The following is a 17,441-nucleotide window of genomic DNA, read 5'->3' as shown; positions in this document are numbered from 1 at the left end:
TAGTCGGGTGGAAATTGTTCCACATCTCCGCAGTTATACGATGTCCGTGAGAGACAACAGAGCAAGGGACTCGGCAAGCCATGGATGTCGTGCACTCCCAAGAACGTCAGTCCGTACTTAGTCAAATTTAGTCTAGTTGTACTAATGGACAATAAAAAATGTCAATAATGTGTTAGCCACCTGTGCAATTGGGTCAAATCAAAACAATTTGTAAAATTTTCCTACGTCCTAACAGTCGTAAAAATTCTAGTACATAATGTACGATGTAGATGCCCTACAAAATTTTAATAACTTATATGTCTGAGCGACATATAAAAAGTTTGGTCTCTGTTAGGTCATAAAAGGTTTCAATTTAAAACCGGTTGATTGACGGATCAAGTTAGTGTACATAATAGTTTTATCGAAACGGGATACCAAGGTAAAATGGTTCACTGGATAAGAGGCAGTATTGGTAGCCTTTAGAACGGCTTTTTTTTTTTTTTAGCAGAAGTTCCCCTTTTTTCGTATGCTTCTTTACATTTCTCCACAGTCATTTTTTTCTCTCAGGTAATTTCGGGGAAATTGTGGTTAGCTGCTTCTACTAGCTGCTGGACTGGGTAGTTCTTGTAGGTCTCTTGACAGAATTGTGCACGGATTCTGACACCATAGTGCTACTCGCTATTCATTTATTTTTGCTTTTATTTATGTTAGGTGTTTCATGCGCGCGTTGCACGCTTAACTGTGTCCGACTGAGGCAAAGGAGGTAGTGACCAGGAAGGCAGGCGACCATCTGAAGACAGGAGTCCGCTCATTCCAGGGTACTGGTCTAAATGGATGTACTTGCACGAATTTTGAGTTTTGGTTCTTGTGTCTGAAATTGTTCTAAAGATGAGCTAGATTACATTGGATGGAAAACTCTGTGCTGCGTTAGTGTTAGTATGGTTTGTATCACAGAATTAGGCCGCAGTATTACTTTGGCTGTCTTTCATGTTAGGGCTAGGAAGAGAGCAGAGAAGAAGATTTTTTTAAAAAAAAATATTATTTTTGTTTATTTTTTAAGGATATATTTGGGATTTAAGAACACGGGAACCTTTGCTGAGTACCGAGGTCCCTAGGGACGTATAAAAAGCGCCCGTTTGTCTATGTATATTTATCTGGTTTTAGAGAGTATTTGGGTGGGTTATGTATGTTTTACAGATTGTTATTTTTGAACTAGAGGGACACCATTGCTGAGTACTCTGGTCCCCTAGGACCTGTCAAAGGTGCCCATCTGCTAGTGGAAATTTATTTTTAAGTAAGGTCGTGTTGTTTATTTTATGATTTTAGGGTTATGCAACCGAATAAAAACCTAAATTTCTTCTCAAACATTTTATGCATATTAATCTAATTTAAAACATGGGCACAAAACATTACTCTAACGTCCGTTCTTGGTAGTTTTCAAAAGTGACAGTATTGCTTTGCAGTAATAAACTTAGTCTGGTTGTTTGATATTCGTCCTCGTTGCAATTTGTTCTAACAAAAAAAAAATAGCTTATCGGTCTAAGCGGAAGTCATATGATATGTACCCATGACAACATGGACTCGACCGGGATATTCTGATCTGCTATACATGTATACGAATCAATATGACATTACGTTGCTGACATTCACAAAATACTTTGCTGCTGTTGTGTCACTTATCTACACCCTAAATGCTGAATTGGATTGCTTTATCATTTTGAGGGAACGGTATGTTTAGTTCCGAGACTGCAATGTAAATTAGGACCTAATGATTTTCACTCGTAAAGTGTAATATGCCGAGTACCCTATTATAATTAAGTTCTTGGCTGATGTGTTCTTCGTTCAGCTTTGCTAATTTACATAGAGTTTTTCGAGATTTGTATTTATAAATTTTCTTGATTTCAGTGTATCGGTTGATGTTTTTTATATTTTTTGTTTGTATTGTTTTTGTTGTTTTGTTTTTTTTATAGAGGGGAGGGAGTTAACAATGTTTGATTCATTTGCAGGACTTTATAGTACAAGTCACACGGGTCATGTCGGCATTCAACACCGACTATTTCAGTAAGTCATTTTTTAGAATTTGATTATACTTACCTTTCAGTGGCAAGTATTCACTTCATTTGGATTCGTATACATCCATATTCCTTTAGATGGTCATTATTTAGACACACTGATAGGTCCATATGGCAAAATCAGTGTTAAAGTACATAGATAATTTTACACGAAATGAACCTAAAGGCATGATCCAGTACAATCCAGATTGAATTCATGTGCAGTGATGTCATAATAAAAGCTATGCATATTGATAAACAAATTTGTACTATCTCCACACCCTCTTATTTTGACCCAAGTTTTGTACATGGCCACCAATGTAAAAGTCCATAGCAATAGATAATTTTCATCTGGAAGTTTCTTGGTGACAGTTATGGTACAGAACATTAAATAAACAGGATTGAATAGACTTAATTTAAAGAAAATTAGTGTTAAATTTTAAAAGAAAAATTTGTCTTCAATTTAAAATCAGAAAATGCACATATGTAACCCATGTGACTTGTACTATAGGTTTAGAAATACAAAGACCAACATAGTTACCAATTAAAAAGGGGCCCCGAGTGGTCTAAAGCACTCACCGTTACGGATCACTGCCATCTTACCTCTGTCTGCGTGGGTTCGAGTCCAAGGCTCGGCTAGCGTGGGTATGTGGGAAAGCCTGCCAGTAGCTTCTCGTGGGTTGGTGGTTCTTCCCTGGGTTTTCCAGGGTTCTTCCTCCACCAGTTATACTGGCCACCATGTATAGCCTATCTTGTGCTGAAAAATGGCGTTAAAACCCTAAAACAACAACAACAACCAATCAAAATGGAATAGTTATTTAGACTGGAACAAATACAGCGATAGCTGAGACTATATTATATTTTAAATAAACTCAGGTAGTACTTAACACTATTTGAATGATAAAACACCAGTATATTTTTCAAATTCCTCAGATAAACCAACCCAGCATAAATATTGGTACCAAAAAAAAACTGATCCAAGTTTCACATGCTCGATTGAAGTCACACAAACTGTCTTCTACAATGGATGAACATCCTACATTACATCAAATTTCAACCACATAAAGAATCTATACAGAATATAATTGCAGGTATTTCATAAATAAACTGATGGCAAAAGTGTCCCAAATATTACTTTAATGAATAGAAAATTGGATTCTCAATGATTTGGTTTCCTGCAAAATCACTGGAATTTCCCTTCTAAAACTACTTTTAAAAAGTTCCCTTCTTATTTTCTCCAGGAAAGGTACCTGGTACATTATACAATTAATGGGTAAAGTTCTAAGTCAAACAGAGACTACAGATCCATCAGATTTTGTCAGTCTTTACTTGGTGTGTTTATTACTAACATAAATACCAAATTTTGTTTAAATTCATTAAATCCTTCAAAAGGTTTTAAGTGGAAAAGTTCCAAGTCAAACAGGTTCTATAACTCAAACATATTGGTAGAAAATTTTGAAAATTAAATATAACATAGGTCTTTTAAATGTAAAGCTTCAAACCAAATTTGATTTCAGTCTAATGAAATTAAAAGGCAAAGTTCTGAATAAAGTAGGGGCCTTAAGTTTATTAAATTTTGCTAGAAAATGGTGAAACTCAAACTTGAGTCAGGTCTTCTTATTGAAAAACCTCATACCAAATTTGATTTCATCTGATTAAAAAAAAACCTTATAATTTCATGTGACTTGATGGAATGTACTAAGTTAATTTAAATATGTAACAAAATTTTTATTGAAAGCCACTGAACAGTGTTAAAGATATGGTTGATTTATGTTGGTGATACATTGGTCTTTCAGTTTGCTGTTACGATGAAATATGACCTTAATTTTGGAAGTGTTAATAAAGTAAATATAGAAGATGAATTCAGATCATGAAGATTACTATATGAGAAATCAGTTTATAAAGCAGTCAGATTTATGCTACCTTCATTGAGAACCTACTGCTTGAGATTATGGCAAGATTAATAGAATCTTTGTTGGGGTTTGGACCGAGACAAGGATATCCCAGTCAAGGGGTTATATTATTTGTCTCTCCATCAGGCTATGTCAAGTGGGGAGACAAATAATGTAACCCCGCAACTAGGATTTCCTTGTCTTCATTGAAACACGGACATAGATTATTTTTCTCACCCATTTTTTTCTTCAGCTAAATTAAAATAACCCTGCACCATTGCAATTTAGTTAGCAGATTCAAAACACAGTATTCATCAGGTATTGTTATTGCTTCTCACTCTATATAAAGGTCATCAGGTTTTGTTCTCTTTTATGAAAATCTGAATAATTATCTAAGTAGAACCTAGCCATATATGCTGCCCTTAGAAAAGTTATAATTGTTATGTGTTGGAAGTACAATGTACTGTGCAATGATTGTCTCAAGCCATGTGCTTTTGTTTATCCAGTACTGCACATTAAGATGCATATGTTAATGAGAGCAATGTGGTGACCTGTCTTCCCTAAGTACACAAGTTCTACACATGAGTAAATAGATTGTTAATGAGAGCAATGTGGTGACCTGTCTACCCTAAGTACACAAGTTCTACACATGAGAAAATAGAAACATAAAATCATTTGACATTATTACTGTATTATCACAATTAATCAATGGATGTCATATGAAACTGACAATAAATAATAAATGTCTATGCAGTTAAGTTTTAACTTTGATCAATTCTAATTTAGAAATTGTTCTATGGTAGGCAGTGGTATAATACTGTGCAGTACAATAGGCCTACTAAGTACAGTTCTGACAAAGTGTTTAGTGAAATCAAGAAGTGTCTAATTCATTACTTTCTTGGAAATGTATATTTTCTGTCCTGGAAATATGGCAAGTGTTGCTATCACAATAAGACATGAACATCTTTTAATGGAACAGCATGTGAACTGACGAATTAACTACTATGGTAAGTGTAGGAGTTTTTATTTGCAATCTCATTATTATATTTGACTTAGCTGTGGCTGATTTTTTTTTTGTTGTGCTGGCTTTGCATTGGCATTTGAGAGTGTTTATTTTTGTGTGTCCAGTGATGTGTATTGCCTGTGTCTGGAGCTCTATCAAATAGCTTGACTTACATGTGTGTGTGTTTGTGTTTTGTATGTGTTATGAAAGTTGAAGAGACCATAAGTTGCTTTATGAGTGAATTTCTTTTTGTTATATATCTGTTGTTGTTGATATTATTGTTGTTGTTGTTGGATTTTATAACAGCTCCATCATGCACAGTACAGCAGAAGACATCAAGGGTTTCTTTTTAAAAGTAGTTCCTAGCACATGGACACTATTACTGAGAAAACAGTTATGAGATAGCCAGACTGAGATATAAGAAAGGAAGTTTAGCAGAACAGGTAGATTTCTATGTTGCATGGGTGAGAAAATGGTTTATTACATTAGTTACAGATGTTATAAAGATATTTCTGAGATGCTGTTGAGATATATATTTTTCATATGAAAACAGTATATCCAAATTAAACCCAAGTTTTCTTTTCAGCTATTATCCTGTTGCATAACTTTAATGGAATAAAAAAAAAATGTATGAACTTACAAATATGGTGACATACTGTGTATTAACAAAGTCATGATTGTTGAAGAGAAAAATTAACATTATCCCTTATAAAACTGTTAAAAAAGCAAAACTTTGGTAAATGCAACATTTTCTTTGCATTTCTTATTTAATAAAATCAGTTTATCATTCATTTTCTATTTGAGACCTTAGAAAGTTATTGAGCACAAATAAAACTGAAAAGCAAAGTTATAAATAGAGGCCAAATAGAGGCCATAACTCCATAAAATCCTGGCAGAAAATGGTGAAAATTGAACTTGGCCAGAGTCTTGTTAATGAAAGTCTTGTACCAGATTTGATTTCAATCCATGATGTTCTTGAAAAGTTATTGTAAGCATTGTGACAAGATGGGATGGACAGAAATGGATACTGACTTTAATGCCCCCTGCATAAATATGGCAGGACATAAAACATTATTTATCTGAATAAAAAAATGTGTACATTTCTTTGTTTCAGCCATTACATTGAAATGATCATTAGATTTTGAAATGGCCAGTAGGACACTGTATAAAGTTGTAAATGAGAAGAAATAAACAATAGCACACTTACAGATAACAGAGTGCAATAAAAACACTGTTAATGTTGACACATTAGAGACAATACACAGTACATACGGTTAAAGGTAAATACCAGTATACAGCAGTGGGCTGTTATATTTTACACACATATTTGATCTGTAACATTTGTTTGCCTTTTATGATTGATTTGCCCATACTTGAAATGTGATACATATCAACAATGTCACACAATTGTCTTGGTTGTAGCGAATATATTGATTGTCTTAAAACAATAACCCAGTTCCCTTTGAATTGGAGAATTATCATTCTTTTCAATGCAGTAGGTGCAAGGCATGAAATACCTATAGTAAAACAGTAAGTTTGAATATATACACAACTAAATGTTTGTTACCAGCTGAAGTAGAAATTTTAAAAACAAATAATTAGCTTTTACATAGCACATTTGCCTCACTGCATACATAGAAAGGACTCACATTTGGTTAGATGCCATTCTTATTGATAAATGATGTAAGTAAAAGATGTAGATAACTGTAATAATAATGACCTTATTTAAAGAAGGTAACACAATTAGCGAAGAACTATTCTACCTTGAGGCCCTCATACAAAGGAATTTATTTATTTTAGCTGCATCTCTGAAGCCACTGGATATATTTGGTTTGGAACAAGGAAATAGAGTGGGCATTTCTAATCTCAACTGGAATACTATTCCAGAGCAGAGTTCCAGAGTATTGGAACCTTTTTTTAAATAACTCCTTATTTGATTTGGGAATTTTTATACTGTTTGGTAGATATGGATTGTAGGTGGGGAGTATTACCAGGTAGCCTATACTGGAAAAGTGATTGTAAATATTCAGGAGCACTATTATGGGAGATCCTGTACATTAATTTGGCTTTTCTCAAACAGATTCAGTCTTTAATAGGTAATATTTTTAACCTACCAGCTAAATTTTCTTTGCTTTCTTTCTGGATTGATATTAGCCCAAATGCTCTTTTTTGAAGATGTGCCAGCTTTTATCATTTGAATTACCCCATAATGTATTACAGGAGTCTAAATAGGGTTGTATGTAACTGTATAAAATAGTTTTCTGTGCCTTTCAGGGAGAAAATGTCTTATCCTACTGAGAAGCCATAAACTGAATTGACTTTTTTACTGATATGTTTGATATGTTCAGTCCATGATAGGTTATTATCTACCAGAACACCAAGTAGTCTATCATGACAGACCATTTGCAAATTTGTATCCTTCCATGTCAGACGCAGTTCATCACAATGAAGATTTGTCCTTCTTTGCCATGTTGAGATAAGTAATATTTTAGTTTTACCAGTATTTACCACCATGCCATTGCATGTGTACCAGTTTTCCAGTTTGTTTAGGGCATTCTCTAAAGATATTTCGAGTTCATGCTTTGTGTTTTGGATGTCTGACAATGTTGTGTCATTTGCATAGAGATCTGTAGATGATATTGAGTCTCTTTGTAAAACTGGTAGGTCATTAATAAATAAAATGAATAGCAATGGACCTAGAATTGAGCCTTGTGGTACGCCATATCTAATTGTTCCTGGTTCAGACAGAACATTATTTATGTAAACATGTTGTATTCTCTCACTTAAGTAAGAAGTAAACCATCTAATTGTTCTTTCATCACACTGTTAGATTTTCAGTTTCTTCAAAAGGATTTCATCATCCACTAGCCATTTATCAGTTAGGGAGATCAAGGCAGTCTCACATGAATGTTTCTGTCTAAAGCCTGATTGATTAGGGTGTAACAGCAAGTATTTGGTTAAATATGACATGAATGAGTCATGGACATGTTTTTCAATCAATTTTGACAAGTTTGGTAGTACATGTATTGAGATTGGTCGGTAGTTTTCAGCGTCATCCTTAGAACCAGATTTGTGAATAGGAGTTACTTTTGCAGTTTTCCATATTTTGCGGACAGATGATGTTGCAATACTTAAATTAATTATCAATGTTATGATGTCTACACTAGCAGAGGCATAAGATATAATGAGTTGTGGACCAATCTGATCAAATCCTGTAGCTTTCTTGGTATCAATTTCACTGAGACATTTTTTAACAAAGTTTTTTTGATACTGGTGGGACAGAGAAACATACCTCCTTAGAGATTTTGCTGCTGCAGAACTTTTTCAGTTCATTAAAGTTGTTTTCTATCACTGGTTCTTTTAACTTTGTGGTAATGTTGGTGAAAAAATCATTGAAAACATTTGCAATGTCAGTCATCAATGATTATGGTGTCATTTACCAGAAGTGAGTGAATTTTATTTGACTGATCTTTATGTGTTCCTCCAGTGAGTTCATTGTAGACTTTCCAAATGGAGCGTGTGTTGCTGTTTTTGTTTTCAAGCAATGATTGATAATAAGGATTTTTTTTAGCTTTTTTAATCATACTTGTTATTTTATTTCTCCATACTTTATATTGTGCATGGTTTCCCATAGCCTTGAATTGGTCTCATGTTTTCATAGCATCTAGGATTTCAGTAGTAAGCCAATTAGGTTGAATTTCAGTCTTTACTTGATGTACTTTCAGTGGTACATGCTTAGAGACTATATCCATGAATAAGTCATTCCACACCCTCAGAGCTTCATCTATGTCATCCAAATTTTGGATCATATTCCATGGAACTTTATATAGGTCATTGAGAAATTGTTCTTCATAAAAAATTTTGAACGATCTGTAAGTGATCGTTTTGTGTGTATTTTTCTTTTTTTTCTTGCATTTAACCTTTCTTGTCAAAAAAGTAGGATAGTGGTCACTAAGACCAACATTCGGTACATTAACACAAGCCACATTAATTGTTAAACAACTGTGGACTAATAATTAAATGGCTTTGATGTTTTTAAATAGCAATACTTTTTTAATTGTATATGAAACCAAAACACATGTAAAAGTTTTTTAATTCATACTTATTCAAACTTGCTTAAACTTTTGTTGAAATTTAATACAGTTCGCTGTGGAGAAAAGTTTTAATCTGCAATATTCAACATCATAGGACAAAGGATTTAGTTGCCATTTTGAAGTAGTTACCATGAAAAACAGTACAGGTACAGTATATTCATTTAGTGCACTAATGCTGTATGCCGTACTTTTGATTCTTGAATTATTTAAGTGAATCACTTTGTAAATTCAGTAGTCTGACATGGCAGTGATTCATCTCAGTTATGTGGCAACAGTTAATGACACAATTAAGTTCGGCACAATCACCATGTACATGACAATGAAGATGTAAACTGAATTTCTCCACATGCAAAACACTATATACAGTACAAGCCATATAAATTTGATTAGGAGAATATTAGTTTGTATCCATTTTTGAATTCACACAAAGACATGCACATATCTACTTATTCTTGCATAAGTACGTCGATAGGTAGTTTGATGAGATCAAATAAGTAAATTTATGGTGGTTTGATGAGATCACATAAGTACATTTATGGTGGTTTGATGAGATCACATAAGTACATTTATGGTGGTTTGATGAGATCACATAAGTACATTTATGGTGGTTTGATGAGATCACATAAGTACATTTATGGTAGTTTGATGAGATCACATAAGTACATTTATGGTAGTTTGATGAGATCACATAAGTAAATTTATGGTGGTTTGATGAGATCACGTAAGTACATTTATGGTGGTTTGATAAGGTCACATAAGTACATTTGTTGGTAGTTTGATGAGATCACATAAGTACATTTATGGGTGCTTTGCTGAGATTTGGTCTACTTTTATAATTTACTCAGTTATGATCATGGGTGAACCCTTAAAAAGGCCAAATCGATTGCCCCTTGGTGGTCACATGGATTTCACTGAGCAATCTTTATAGCTACACAACAAACTGAATAATAATTAGCTTTACCTTCAACTGAACCACAAAGGAGCAGAGACATAACTTTTTATTTAAGAAAAGTTTGTGGTTGAATTTAATCTTACCTCCATGTCCACACAAACCATTTCTGACTGTGATTGTGAGCTGATTTGTTTGTGTTCTTCATTAAGTTTCTAATTCACCGAAGTTATCAAAAGAAATGAACATAATATTTTATACTGTTGTGTGATAGTTAAAATGATCTTTGTGGATGATATAATCAATAATTGAGTTTGTTATGAAATTATGCTTGTATCTTTCTATATTACTTAAAATTTTCAATTCCATAGTTTGATTCCAAAGCACTGGCTTAAGTGCTTCAATTTTATCTTATTTTATCTTATTTTATTTATGTCTTTTCTTACTTTCAGTAGTATGTCACTGTAGGTAGGGAAAATGTAGTACATGATGCTGTCAATGGTAAATATTTGTCCTGATTAGATACAGAATATTGAATATTATGCGTGCTTAGCAAAGTGCTTTATTGAAAACTACTGTTCTGGAACCTTTTTGTTCCCTTGGTATAATGGAAGGTACTTGTGATAAATGGAAATGACTGTATATCCCACAAACACCCCAGAGTAGAGCATTTTGCACCAATAATGCATTTAATGAATTCCACATAGGTAGCCATTTGTCCTAGCATGATTTTGGAATTAGATTAATCCATCAATAATGATGGACCATAGTTATTGTCTGGCACACAGCCAGTGTCTGTAAGGTCTCTTCAGGCACCAAAAGTTCTTGTCTACAGATAGCTGGGACATACATGTATGCCTGCAATACAACCATCTAGTCAATCAGGGTGTGTGTATAAATGTAAGTCACAGTAATCATTATGTAGACCATGATTGCATTATGAAATCTCTGCTCTCACCTTCTGCTTTTATCTGATCAACAGATCCGGTCACACAAGCAGTCATAGGGTGGAAATAAACTGGCATTTCTTATCAGTCTAGCTTTTGTCAATAGAATGTAAGTGTCAAATGGTCACCATAAAAGAGAGGTAACTGTTTGTAAGCTACTAAGTGGGAATGAAATATTTAATACTTCATGCTCTATCACATAAGTCCTGATGTAATTGCATCTTTTAATTTTACACAAAAAAATATGTTCACATTGCTTGTAATTTAGGTGAAGAAGTTTGTTAAAGGTGCCTAGTTTCAAGAATTTAAATTTGTAAAATATTATGTTTGTGAAATCCACAAATTTGCAGTGCTGTATAATTATGGTGCAGTTTAGCTTGAGCTACCTGGTCATCACAAGTCTTAATCTTCAAAAGTGTGTTCAGTATACATCATTGAAAGATGCTGCTAAATTATATAATGCAGTCAAACTTAAGTTTATGAAGTGATCACTTGACCATTCAATCTTGACAAAAACATTTCCCATAGTCAGAGATATGGCACATCATGTCTTAGGTTGACAGCAAATTGATAGAACTTGTTGCATTTTATTTCCAGAAATCCAGCATCTTATCTTTCCTTGGTATATTTCTTGGCTATCAAAGCTATAGTAAAATGCATCTGTATCAGTGATTTATTTTAATTATGTTGACAGAAGTCTGAATCCTGACTTATAAGTACTGACACATCTCTAAGCAAAACTGTTGGGACCAAATATTGGTCTGCTTTATGGATATTGCCAGTATAGAGAGGTTTGATTACCATTAAAACAACCATTTTTGGAACCAAATTAATTGTGGCTAGTCTGCAGAAATGGCTCAGGCTACACTGGGTCAGTTCAAAGAAGCTTCATTGTAGTGTACATTGAAATTCACTTTAAATGCATTTCTTAGTTTGTTTTCAATTGCAGCCCATATGAGGTGTAAGCAAAGTGGTGTGCTCAGCTGACAGCAGCAGCAAATTTTGAAAGTTTGGGAAACTCAGCCTCCTATAGGATCCAACTCTGGCTGAACGATAGACAAACTGTATGGCATCAGGGGTCTATGGCCCTCATGCACGAAAAGCTTGACACAGGACAGAAGCACGAAAAAATGGTACATGGGGTAAATGCATGATAATAACATTGAGGGTATTATGTAAGCCACCAAGTTTCAGACATCTTTCTTTCCACTTTTTACACTGATATAAGAAAAATAATGTATATATTGATTTAACATGTCACTTATAATTAGAAAGAACTTTTTAATAATATAGGTTAAATGCATAAATTAAAAGATTCCTATATTAAATTCTATATTTTGTCACATTCCTATCATGTTTTATCTCTCAAAACTGTCAGTTTTGAAATTGGAAAAATTTACAAAAGTGAAATAAGTAGTTTGTGATCCTTTTATGAAAAGTGATTATTTCATTTTAAAAGCATTCCTATTTAAAAAAGTTATTTTGTTTACGTAAAGTAATCTGCATGTACAGGTAGACCACTTGAGACACTATACAATTAAGAAATTCAACCATTAAGAAAACTTCTATAGATAAATTAATTTTTCATCTTTTCAAGGTATTAAAAGTATAGTGTAAGCACAAATATATTGAAAAAAGATTTTAAAAAGACCAATCTTGTAATGTTTGTAAAATTGTATCTGGGTGGAAAATGAATATTGGCTTTAATTGACTTTGATTCAGACACCTGACTGATTCATACATTTAACTCTCTTCCAATGGAAGGTCATGATAGATTTTGGGCTGAATTGTGTATTCTAGCTTACAAAACAAATATATAAACTTGAATTCATCTGATTGTTGAGTAATAGTAGACTGTGTAATGCCTTAAATGTCAAGAAGAGAAATTTCTGACTTCATAGTATGATAATCATGCTATTTATTTTTTTAATCACAGACATAAAAGTTTGTTTTAATTAACAGCATTTCACTTACCATCTTGAGTAGTAAAAATGTCATTTTTCTTCTTAATGTTGGTCATGAGGGTCACATAAGAGATGTGTAATCTGCCCATACATGTAGTTGAAATGCCAGTTAAGATTCTAACAAAAATACAAAGATATTCCTAAAATATGGATAATCCTGTCCTCTTAGTGAGTTATATTATTTCAGAATAAATTAATTTATCTTACAAAGCTTCAGACTGACATTAAATGTCCAATTTCAGTCAGTATAATCTTAGAAAAAAAACCACTTAGATAATAACATTTATGATAATTCCATTTTAAATGAATTTGGTACAGCATGTACTGATTTTTAATAACATCAAATTAGTTTTAAAAAACATTATACACCTGAATGAAAGGCCACATTATAAGTATAACACATGGAAAGGCCATTGTATAAGACTTGCAATGTAACATATAGAAAGCTATCAATTTAAAGCAGCAGATTTGACTTGTGTTTTAATGAGGGCATCATGATCATTAAAATAATGCACAGTAACTTTTGAATATACACGAATAGACAATCTGTATGGTAAATCACTATTTATATGATTGTTTGTAAAAGAATATGTATTATCTACTACAAAAATTCAAAAAGCTCAAACACAGCTGCTTGGATCATCCTTAAAGTATGAAGTACTAGGCACACTTTCACCAGTATGTTAAACCTTCACTGGCTTATACCCATTCAGTCCAGATCTGTTACCTTCACTGGTTTATACCCATTTGATCCACATCTGTATCCCTCACTGGCTTATACCCATTCAGTCCAGATCTGTAACCTTCACTGGCATTATACCCATTCAGTCCAGATTTGTAACCTTCACTGGCTTATACCTATTGATCCAGATCTGTAACCTTCACTGTCTAATACCCATTCAATCCAGATCTGTAACCTTCACTGACTTATACCCATTCGATCCAGATCTGTAACCTACACTGGCTTATACCCATTCCATCCAGATCTCTAACCTTCACTGGCTTATACCCATTCAATCCAGATCTGTAACCTTCACTGGCTTATACCCATTTGATCCAGATCTGTAACCTTCACTGGCTTATACCCATTCAATCCAGATCTGTAACCTTCACTGACTTATACCTATTGATCCAGATCTGTAACCTTCACTGGCTTAATATACCCATTCAATCCAGATCTGTAACCTTCACTGGCTTATACCCATTCAACCCAGATCTGTAACCTTCACTGACTTATACCTATTGATCCAGATCTGTAACCTTCACTGGCTTAATATACCCATTCAATCCAGATCTGTAACCTACACTGGCTTATACCCATTCCATCCAGATCTGTTACCTTCACTGGCTTATACCCATTCCATCCAGATCTGTAACCTACACTGGCTTAATATACCAATTCAATCCAGATCTGTAACCTACACTGGCTTATACCCATTCCATCCAAATCTGTAACCTTCACTGGCTTATTCCCATTCCATCCAAATCTGTAACCTTCACTGGCTTATTCCCATTCCATCCAAATCTGTAACCTTCATTGGCTTATACCCATTCCATCCAAATCTGTTACCTTCACTGGTTTATATCCATTCAATCCAGACCTGTAACCTTCACTGGTATATACCCATTCAATCCAGATCTGTTACCTTCACTAGCTTATACCCATTCAGTCCAGATCTGTTACCTTCACTGGTGTATACCTATTCAATCCAGATCTGTTACCTTCACTGGCTTGTACCCATTCAATCCAGATCTGTAACCTACACTGGCTTATACCCATTCTATCCAAATATGTTACATTGACTGGCTTATACCCATTCCATCCAAATCTGTAACCTTCACTGGCTTATTCCCATTCCATCCAAATCTGTAACCTTCACTGGCTTATACCCATTCCATCCAAATTGGTTACCTTCACTGGCTTATACCCATTCCATCCAAATCTGTAACCTTCACTGGCTTATTCCCATTCCATCCAAATCTGTAACCTTCACTGGCTTATTCCCATTCCATCCAAATCTGCAACCTTCATTGGCTTATACCCATTCCATCCAAATTTGTTACCTTCACTGGCTTATACCCATTCCATCCAGATCTGTTACCTTCACTAGCTTATACCCATTCAGTCCAGATCTGTAACCTTCACTGGCATATACCCATTCAATCCAGATCTGTTACCTTCACTGGCTTTTACCCATTCAATCCAGATCTGTAACCTACACTGGCTTATACCCATTCCATCCAGATCTGTTACCTTCACTGGCTTATACCCATTCCATCCAGATCTGTTACCTTCACTGGCTTATACCCATTTGATCCAGAATCCAATACAAAATCTATTCCCCACTGACTGGCTCCTGTCTAGTATACCTGTCTGACCTAAACTTTGAGTATACCCCATCTAGAAACTTATGCCCCTCTTCTTGCTCATAGATCTTAGACACATTGACACTGTATCCTTGTTCAAGAGTGCTCTTAAAACTCACCTTTTCAAGTACATGAAGATTTAATAATGTTTTCTTCTTAATTTTGTCAGCATGTTTTTGTTTGCAAATTCATGGTGTTTGTCTTTGTAATTTTGTCATATGTGGTTTTACATGTTATCTAATATTGTAAAGCACTTAGAGACTCTAAAGATTAGGCACTCTACTAAGTCCACATTATAATTATTATTATTATTATTATTTAATTGAGTCCACTTCAAGAACATTCATATAGCCTTAATATAAATTGCTATGTTTGCAAATGCATAAGAAGCAATTATTGTGTAAACAAAAGATAAATTTGGAGGATATTTAATTTTTAAATTAGTATGGAAATGCCATAAAGATGATGGCTAATTTGAAATGAATAGATTGATATATTTTATATAATGGTCTGTTTTTGCTCTTTTTCATGTGAACTCACATAATTACTTGTTTTCCAGCCAGGTAAAAAGAAGGGGAAAAAATCAGGGAAAAAGTCAGGCAAGAAGTCAGGAAAGAAGGGTGGAAAGCGTTCAGCAAAGCTTTCTGCTAAGTCAGCAAAAGGTGACAGACCAGAGCCTGATCTTTTGAGGTAATCTATCAAATTTTTAACTTTAATGTAAATACACTGGTCTTCCTTTTATAATGCCACCCTTACTGCAGTAAAAATGTGAGCTTATAAAAGGAGGCTCTCTACTGAGTGGGGCTTCTCAGGATATATTCCAGTGGACTGTAAGACTTTGGTATGCTCCCATATGCTCGAAAAATGAGCCTGAACTTAAGCAGTTATTAAAATAGGGAAAATGAATTTTGCCAGGCTTGACATTGCCAGCTTCTGAAAATGAACTGAATGGATCATACAAAATATTAAAAAGGGCAGTAAAGTGATATAAGTTTTTGTTAATTTACCATTTAAGTCCAAGAAGTGAAACTGATGAAGTGGAGCTAGCAATCTTTTGAAAGGTGCACATCTGATGTAAAGCCAGCTGTATGCTCTTTAACCCAAATTACACCCATCAGCCATGCACTAAAATAAAGGGAATTAAAAGTCATTTGAATTATACCTACGATATACATTATCTGTTTTAAATTACCAGGATAACCAGTGAAGAAGTCGAGGGAAATTCTTCTTCATTAAACATCAAACCCCATGCAAAGTGCAAAACTCACTGTGTATAGAGCACAACCTTACTAGTGTAAAATGTCCCAGTTCCATAGGTGAAGCAACTATCGTGACACATAATCAAGGGGGGGGGGGTCAACATGCACACAACTGTTTTTCAAGATAAATTTCCCACCTCTGCCATTTGTCACAATGATTTTTCTTATAACTGTTGTACATCAGCTATAGATCATTATATATTTGTCCAATTTAAAAAAATTAATATATTTCAAATGTTTATAACTCTATTTTTTACATGATTTTCTCATTATAAACTATAAAGGTCTCCAATCACCTGAAAATATATTTGACTTTAATGAAAGTCCATGGTAATGTATTTAGGTCATACTTTTCTTTGATATACCCAAATGGAATCACAAATACCATGTTGTTTGCTAAAAGTTAAAGATGATTCACTATATGGTAAATAAAATGAAAAGGTATATAAACAATAAGGAGACAACACAGTCTGTTAAAAACATTATATACCTCAGCAAGCCTAATAATTCACATTCTGTAGATTTAGGATCATTTTGGAACTGTCAGTTATTGATGATTCAAATGAAGTCCTCTAGACCCTGCTAGCCCTCATTGCTGAATACCTCAGCATGAACATCCTTAAAAAATAAGGTGTCCCTCTGTTGATGTCCCCATTTCACATATATATTGACTCCAGCAATCAGCTGAGTTAATCTTCTCACTGAGGTAAAAAGAAGATCCTTTTGAATGTGAAGGAGTAATCTGTTTTTCATGTATCACTTTCTAAAAAATCATAAATTCTTTGGCAGTGTTACCAAGTTGGTGAACAAATGTGATTTACACATGCAATCTTGAACTTGGTAATGAAGTTACCCCTAAAATTTTGGATTCACAGTGATTCTTCTGGAACTACTATCCTTTTAGTCATGCCATAAATTGGCAGATGGACAACTAGTATTTATTCTTTTATATAAGATGGAATTTAAAAATGATTTTGAATGGCATGAAAAAGGATT

The 17,441-nt window shown here is 34.0% G+C and overlaps 1 protein-coding gene across 2 annotated transcripts in view; it reads left to right on the top strand.

Moving 5' to 3' along the window:
• Positions 1 to 281: 281 nt before the first annotated feature.
• Positions 282 to 17,441, top strand: part of LOC149774335 (uncharacterized) — a 39,163-nt gene continuing 22,003 nt past the window's right edge. Inside the window, exons 1-3 of one of the 2 annotated variants that reach the window (XM_089945478.1) lie at positions 282 to 1,707; positions 11,805 to 11,997; positions 15,746 to 15,876. In XM_089945478.1, the coding sequence (XP_089801604.1) occupies positions 11,938 to 11,997; positions 15,746 to 15,876 (191 nt within the window). In that variant the 5' untranslated portion in view covers positions 282 to 1,707; positions 11,805 to 11,937. The remainder of the gene's footprint in view (positions 1,708 to 11,804; positions 11,998 to 15,745; positions 15,877 to 17,441) is intronic. The other variant, XM_089945479.1, reaches the window with a different exon arrangement.

The sequence above is a fragment of the Sinohyriopsis cumingii genome, unplaced genomic scaffold (genome assembly GCF_028554795.1).
Source record: "Sinohyriopsis cumingii isolate HCF-2022 unplaced genomic scaffold, ASM2855479v2 utg000349l, whole genome shotgun sequence".
NCBI classification, from domain to species: domain Eukaryota; kingdom Metazoa; phylum Mollusca; class Bivalvia; order Unionida; family Unionidae; genus Sinohyriopsis; species Sinohyriopsis cumingii.
This window is presented reverse-complemented; position numbering and strand designations above follow the sequence as displayed.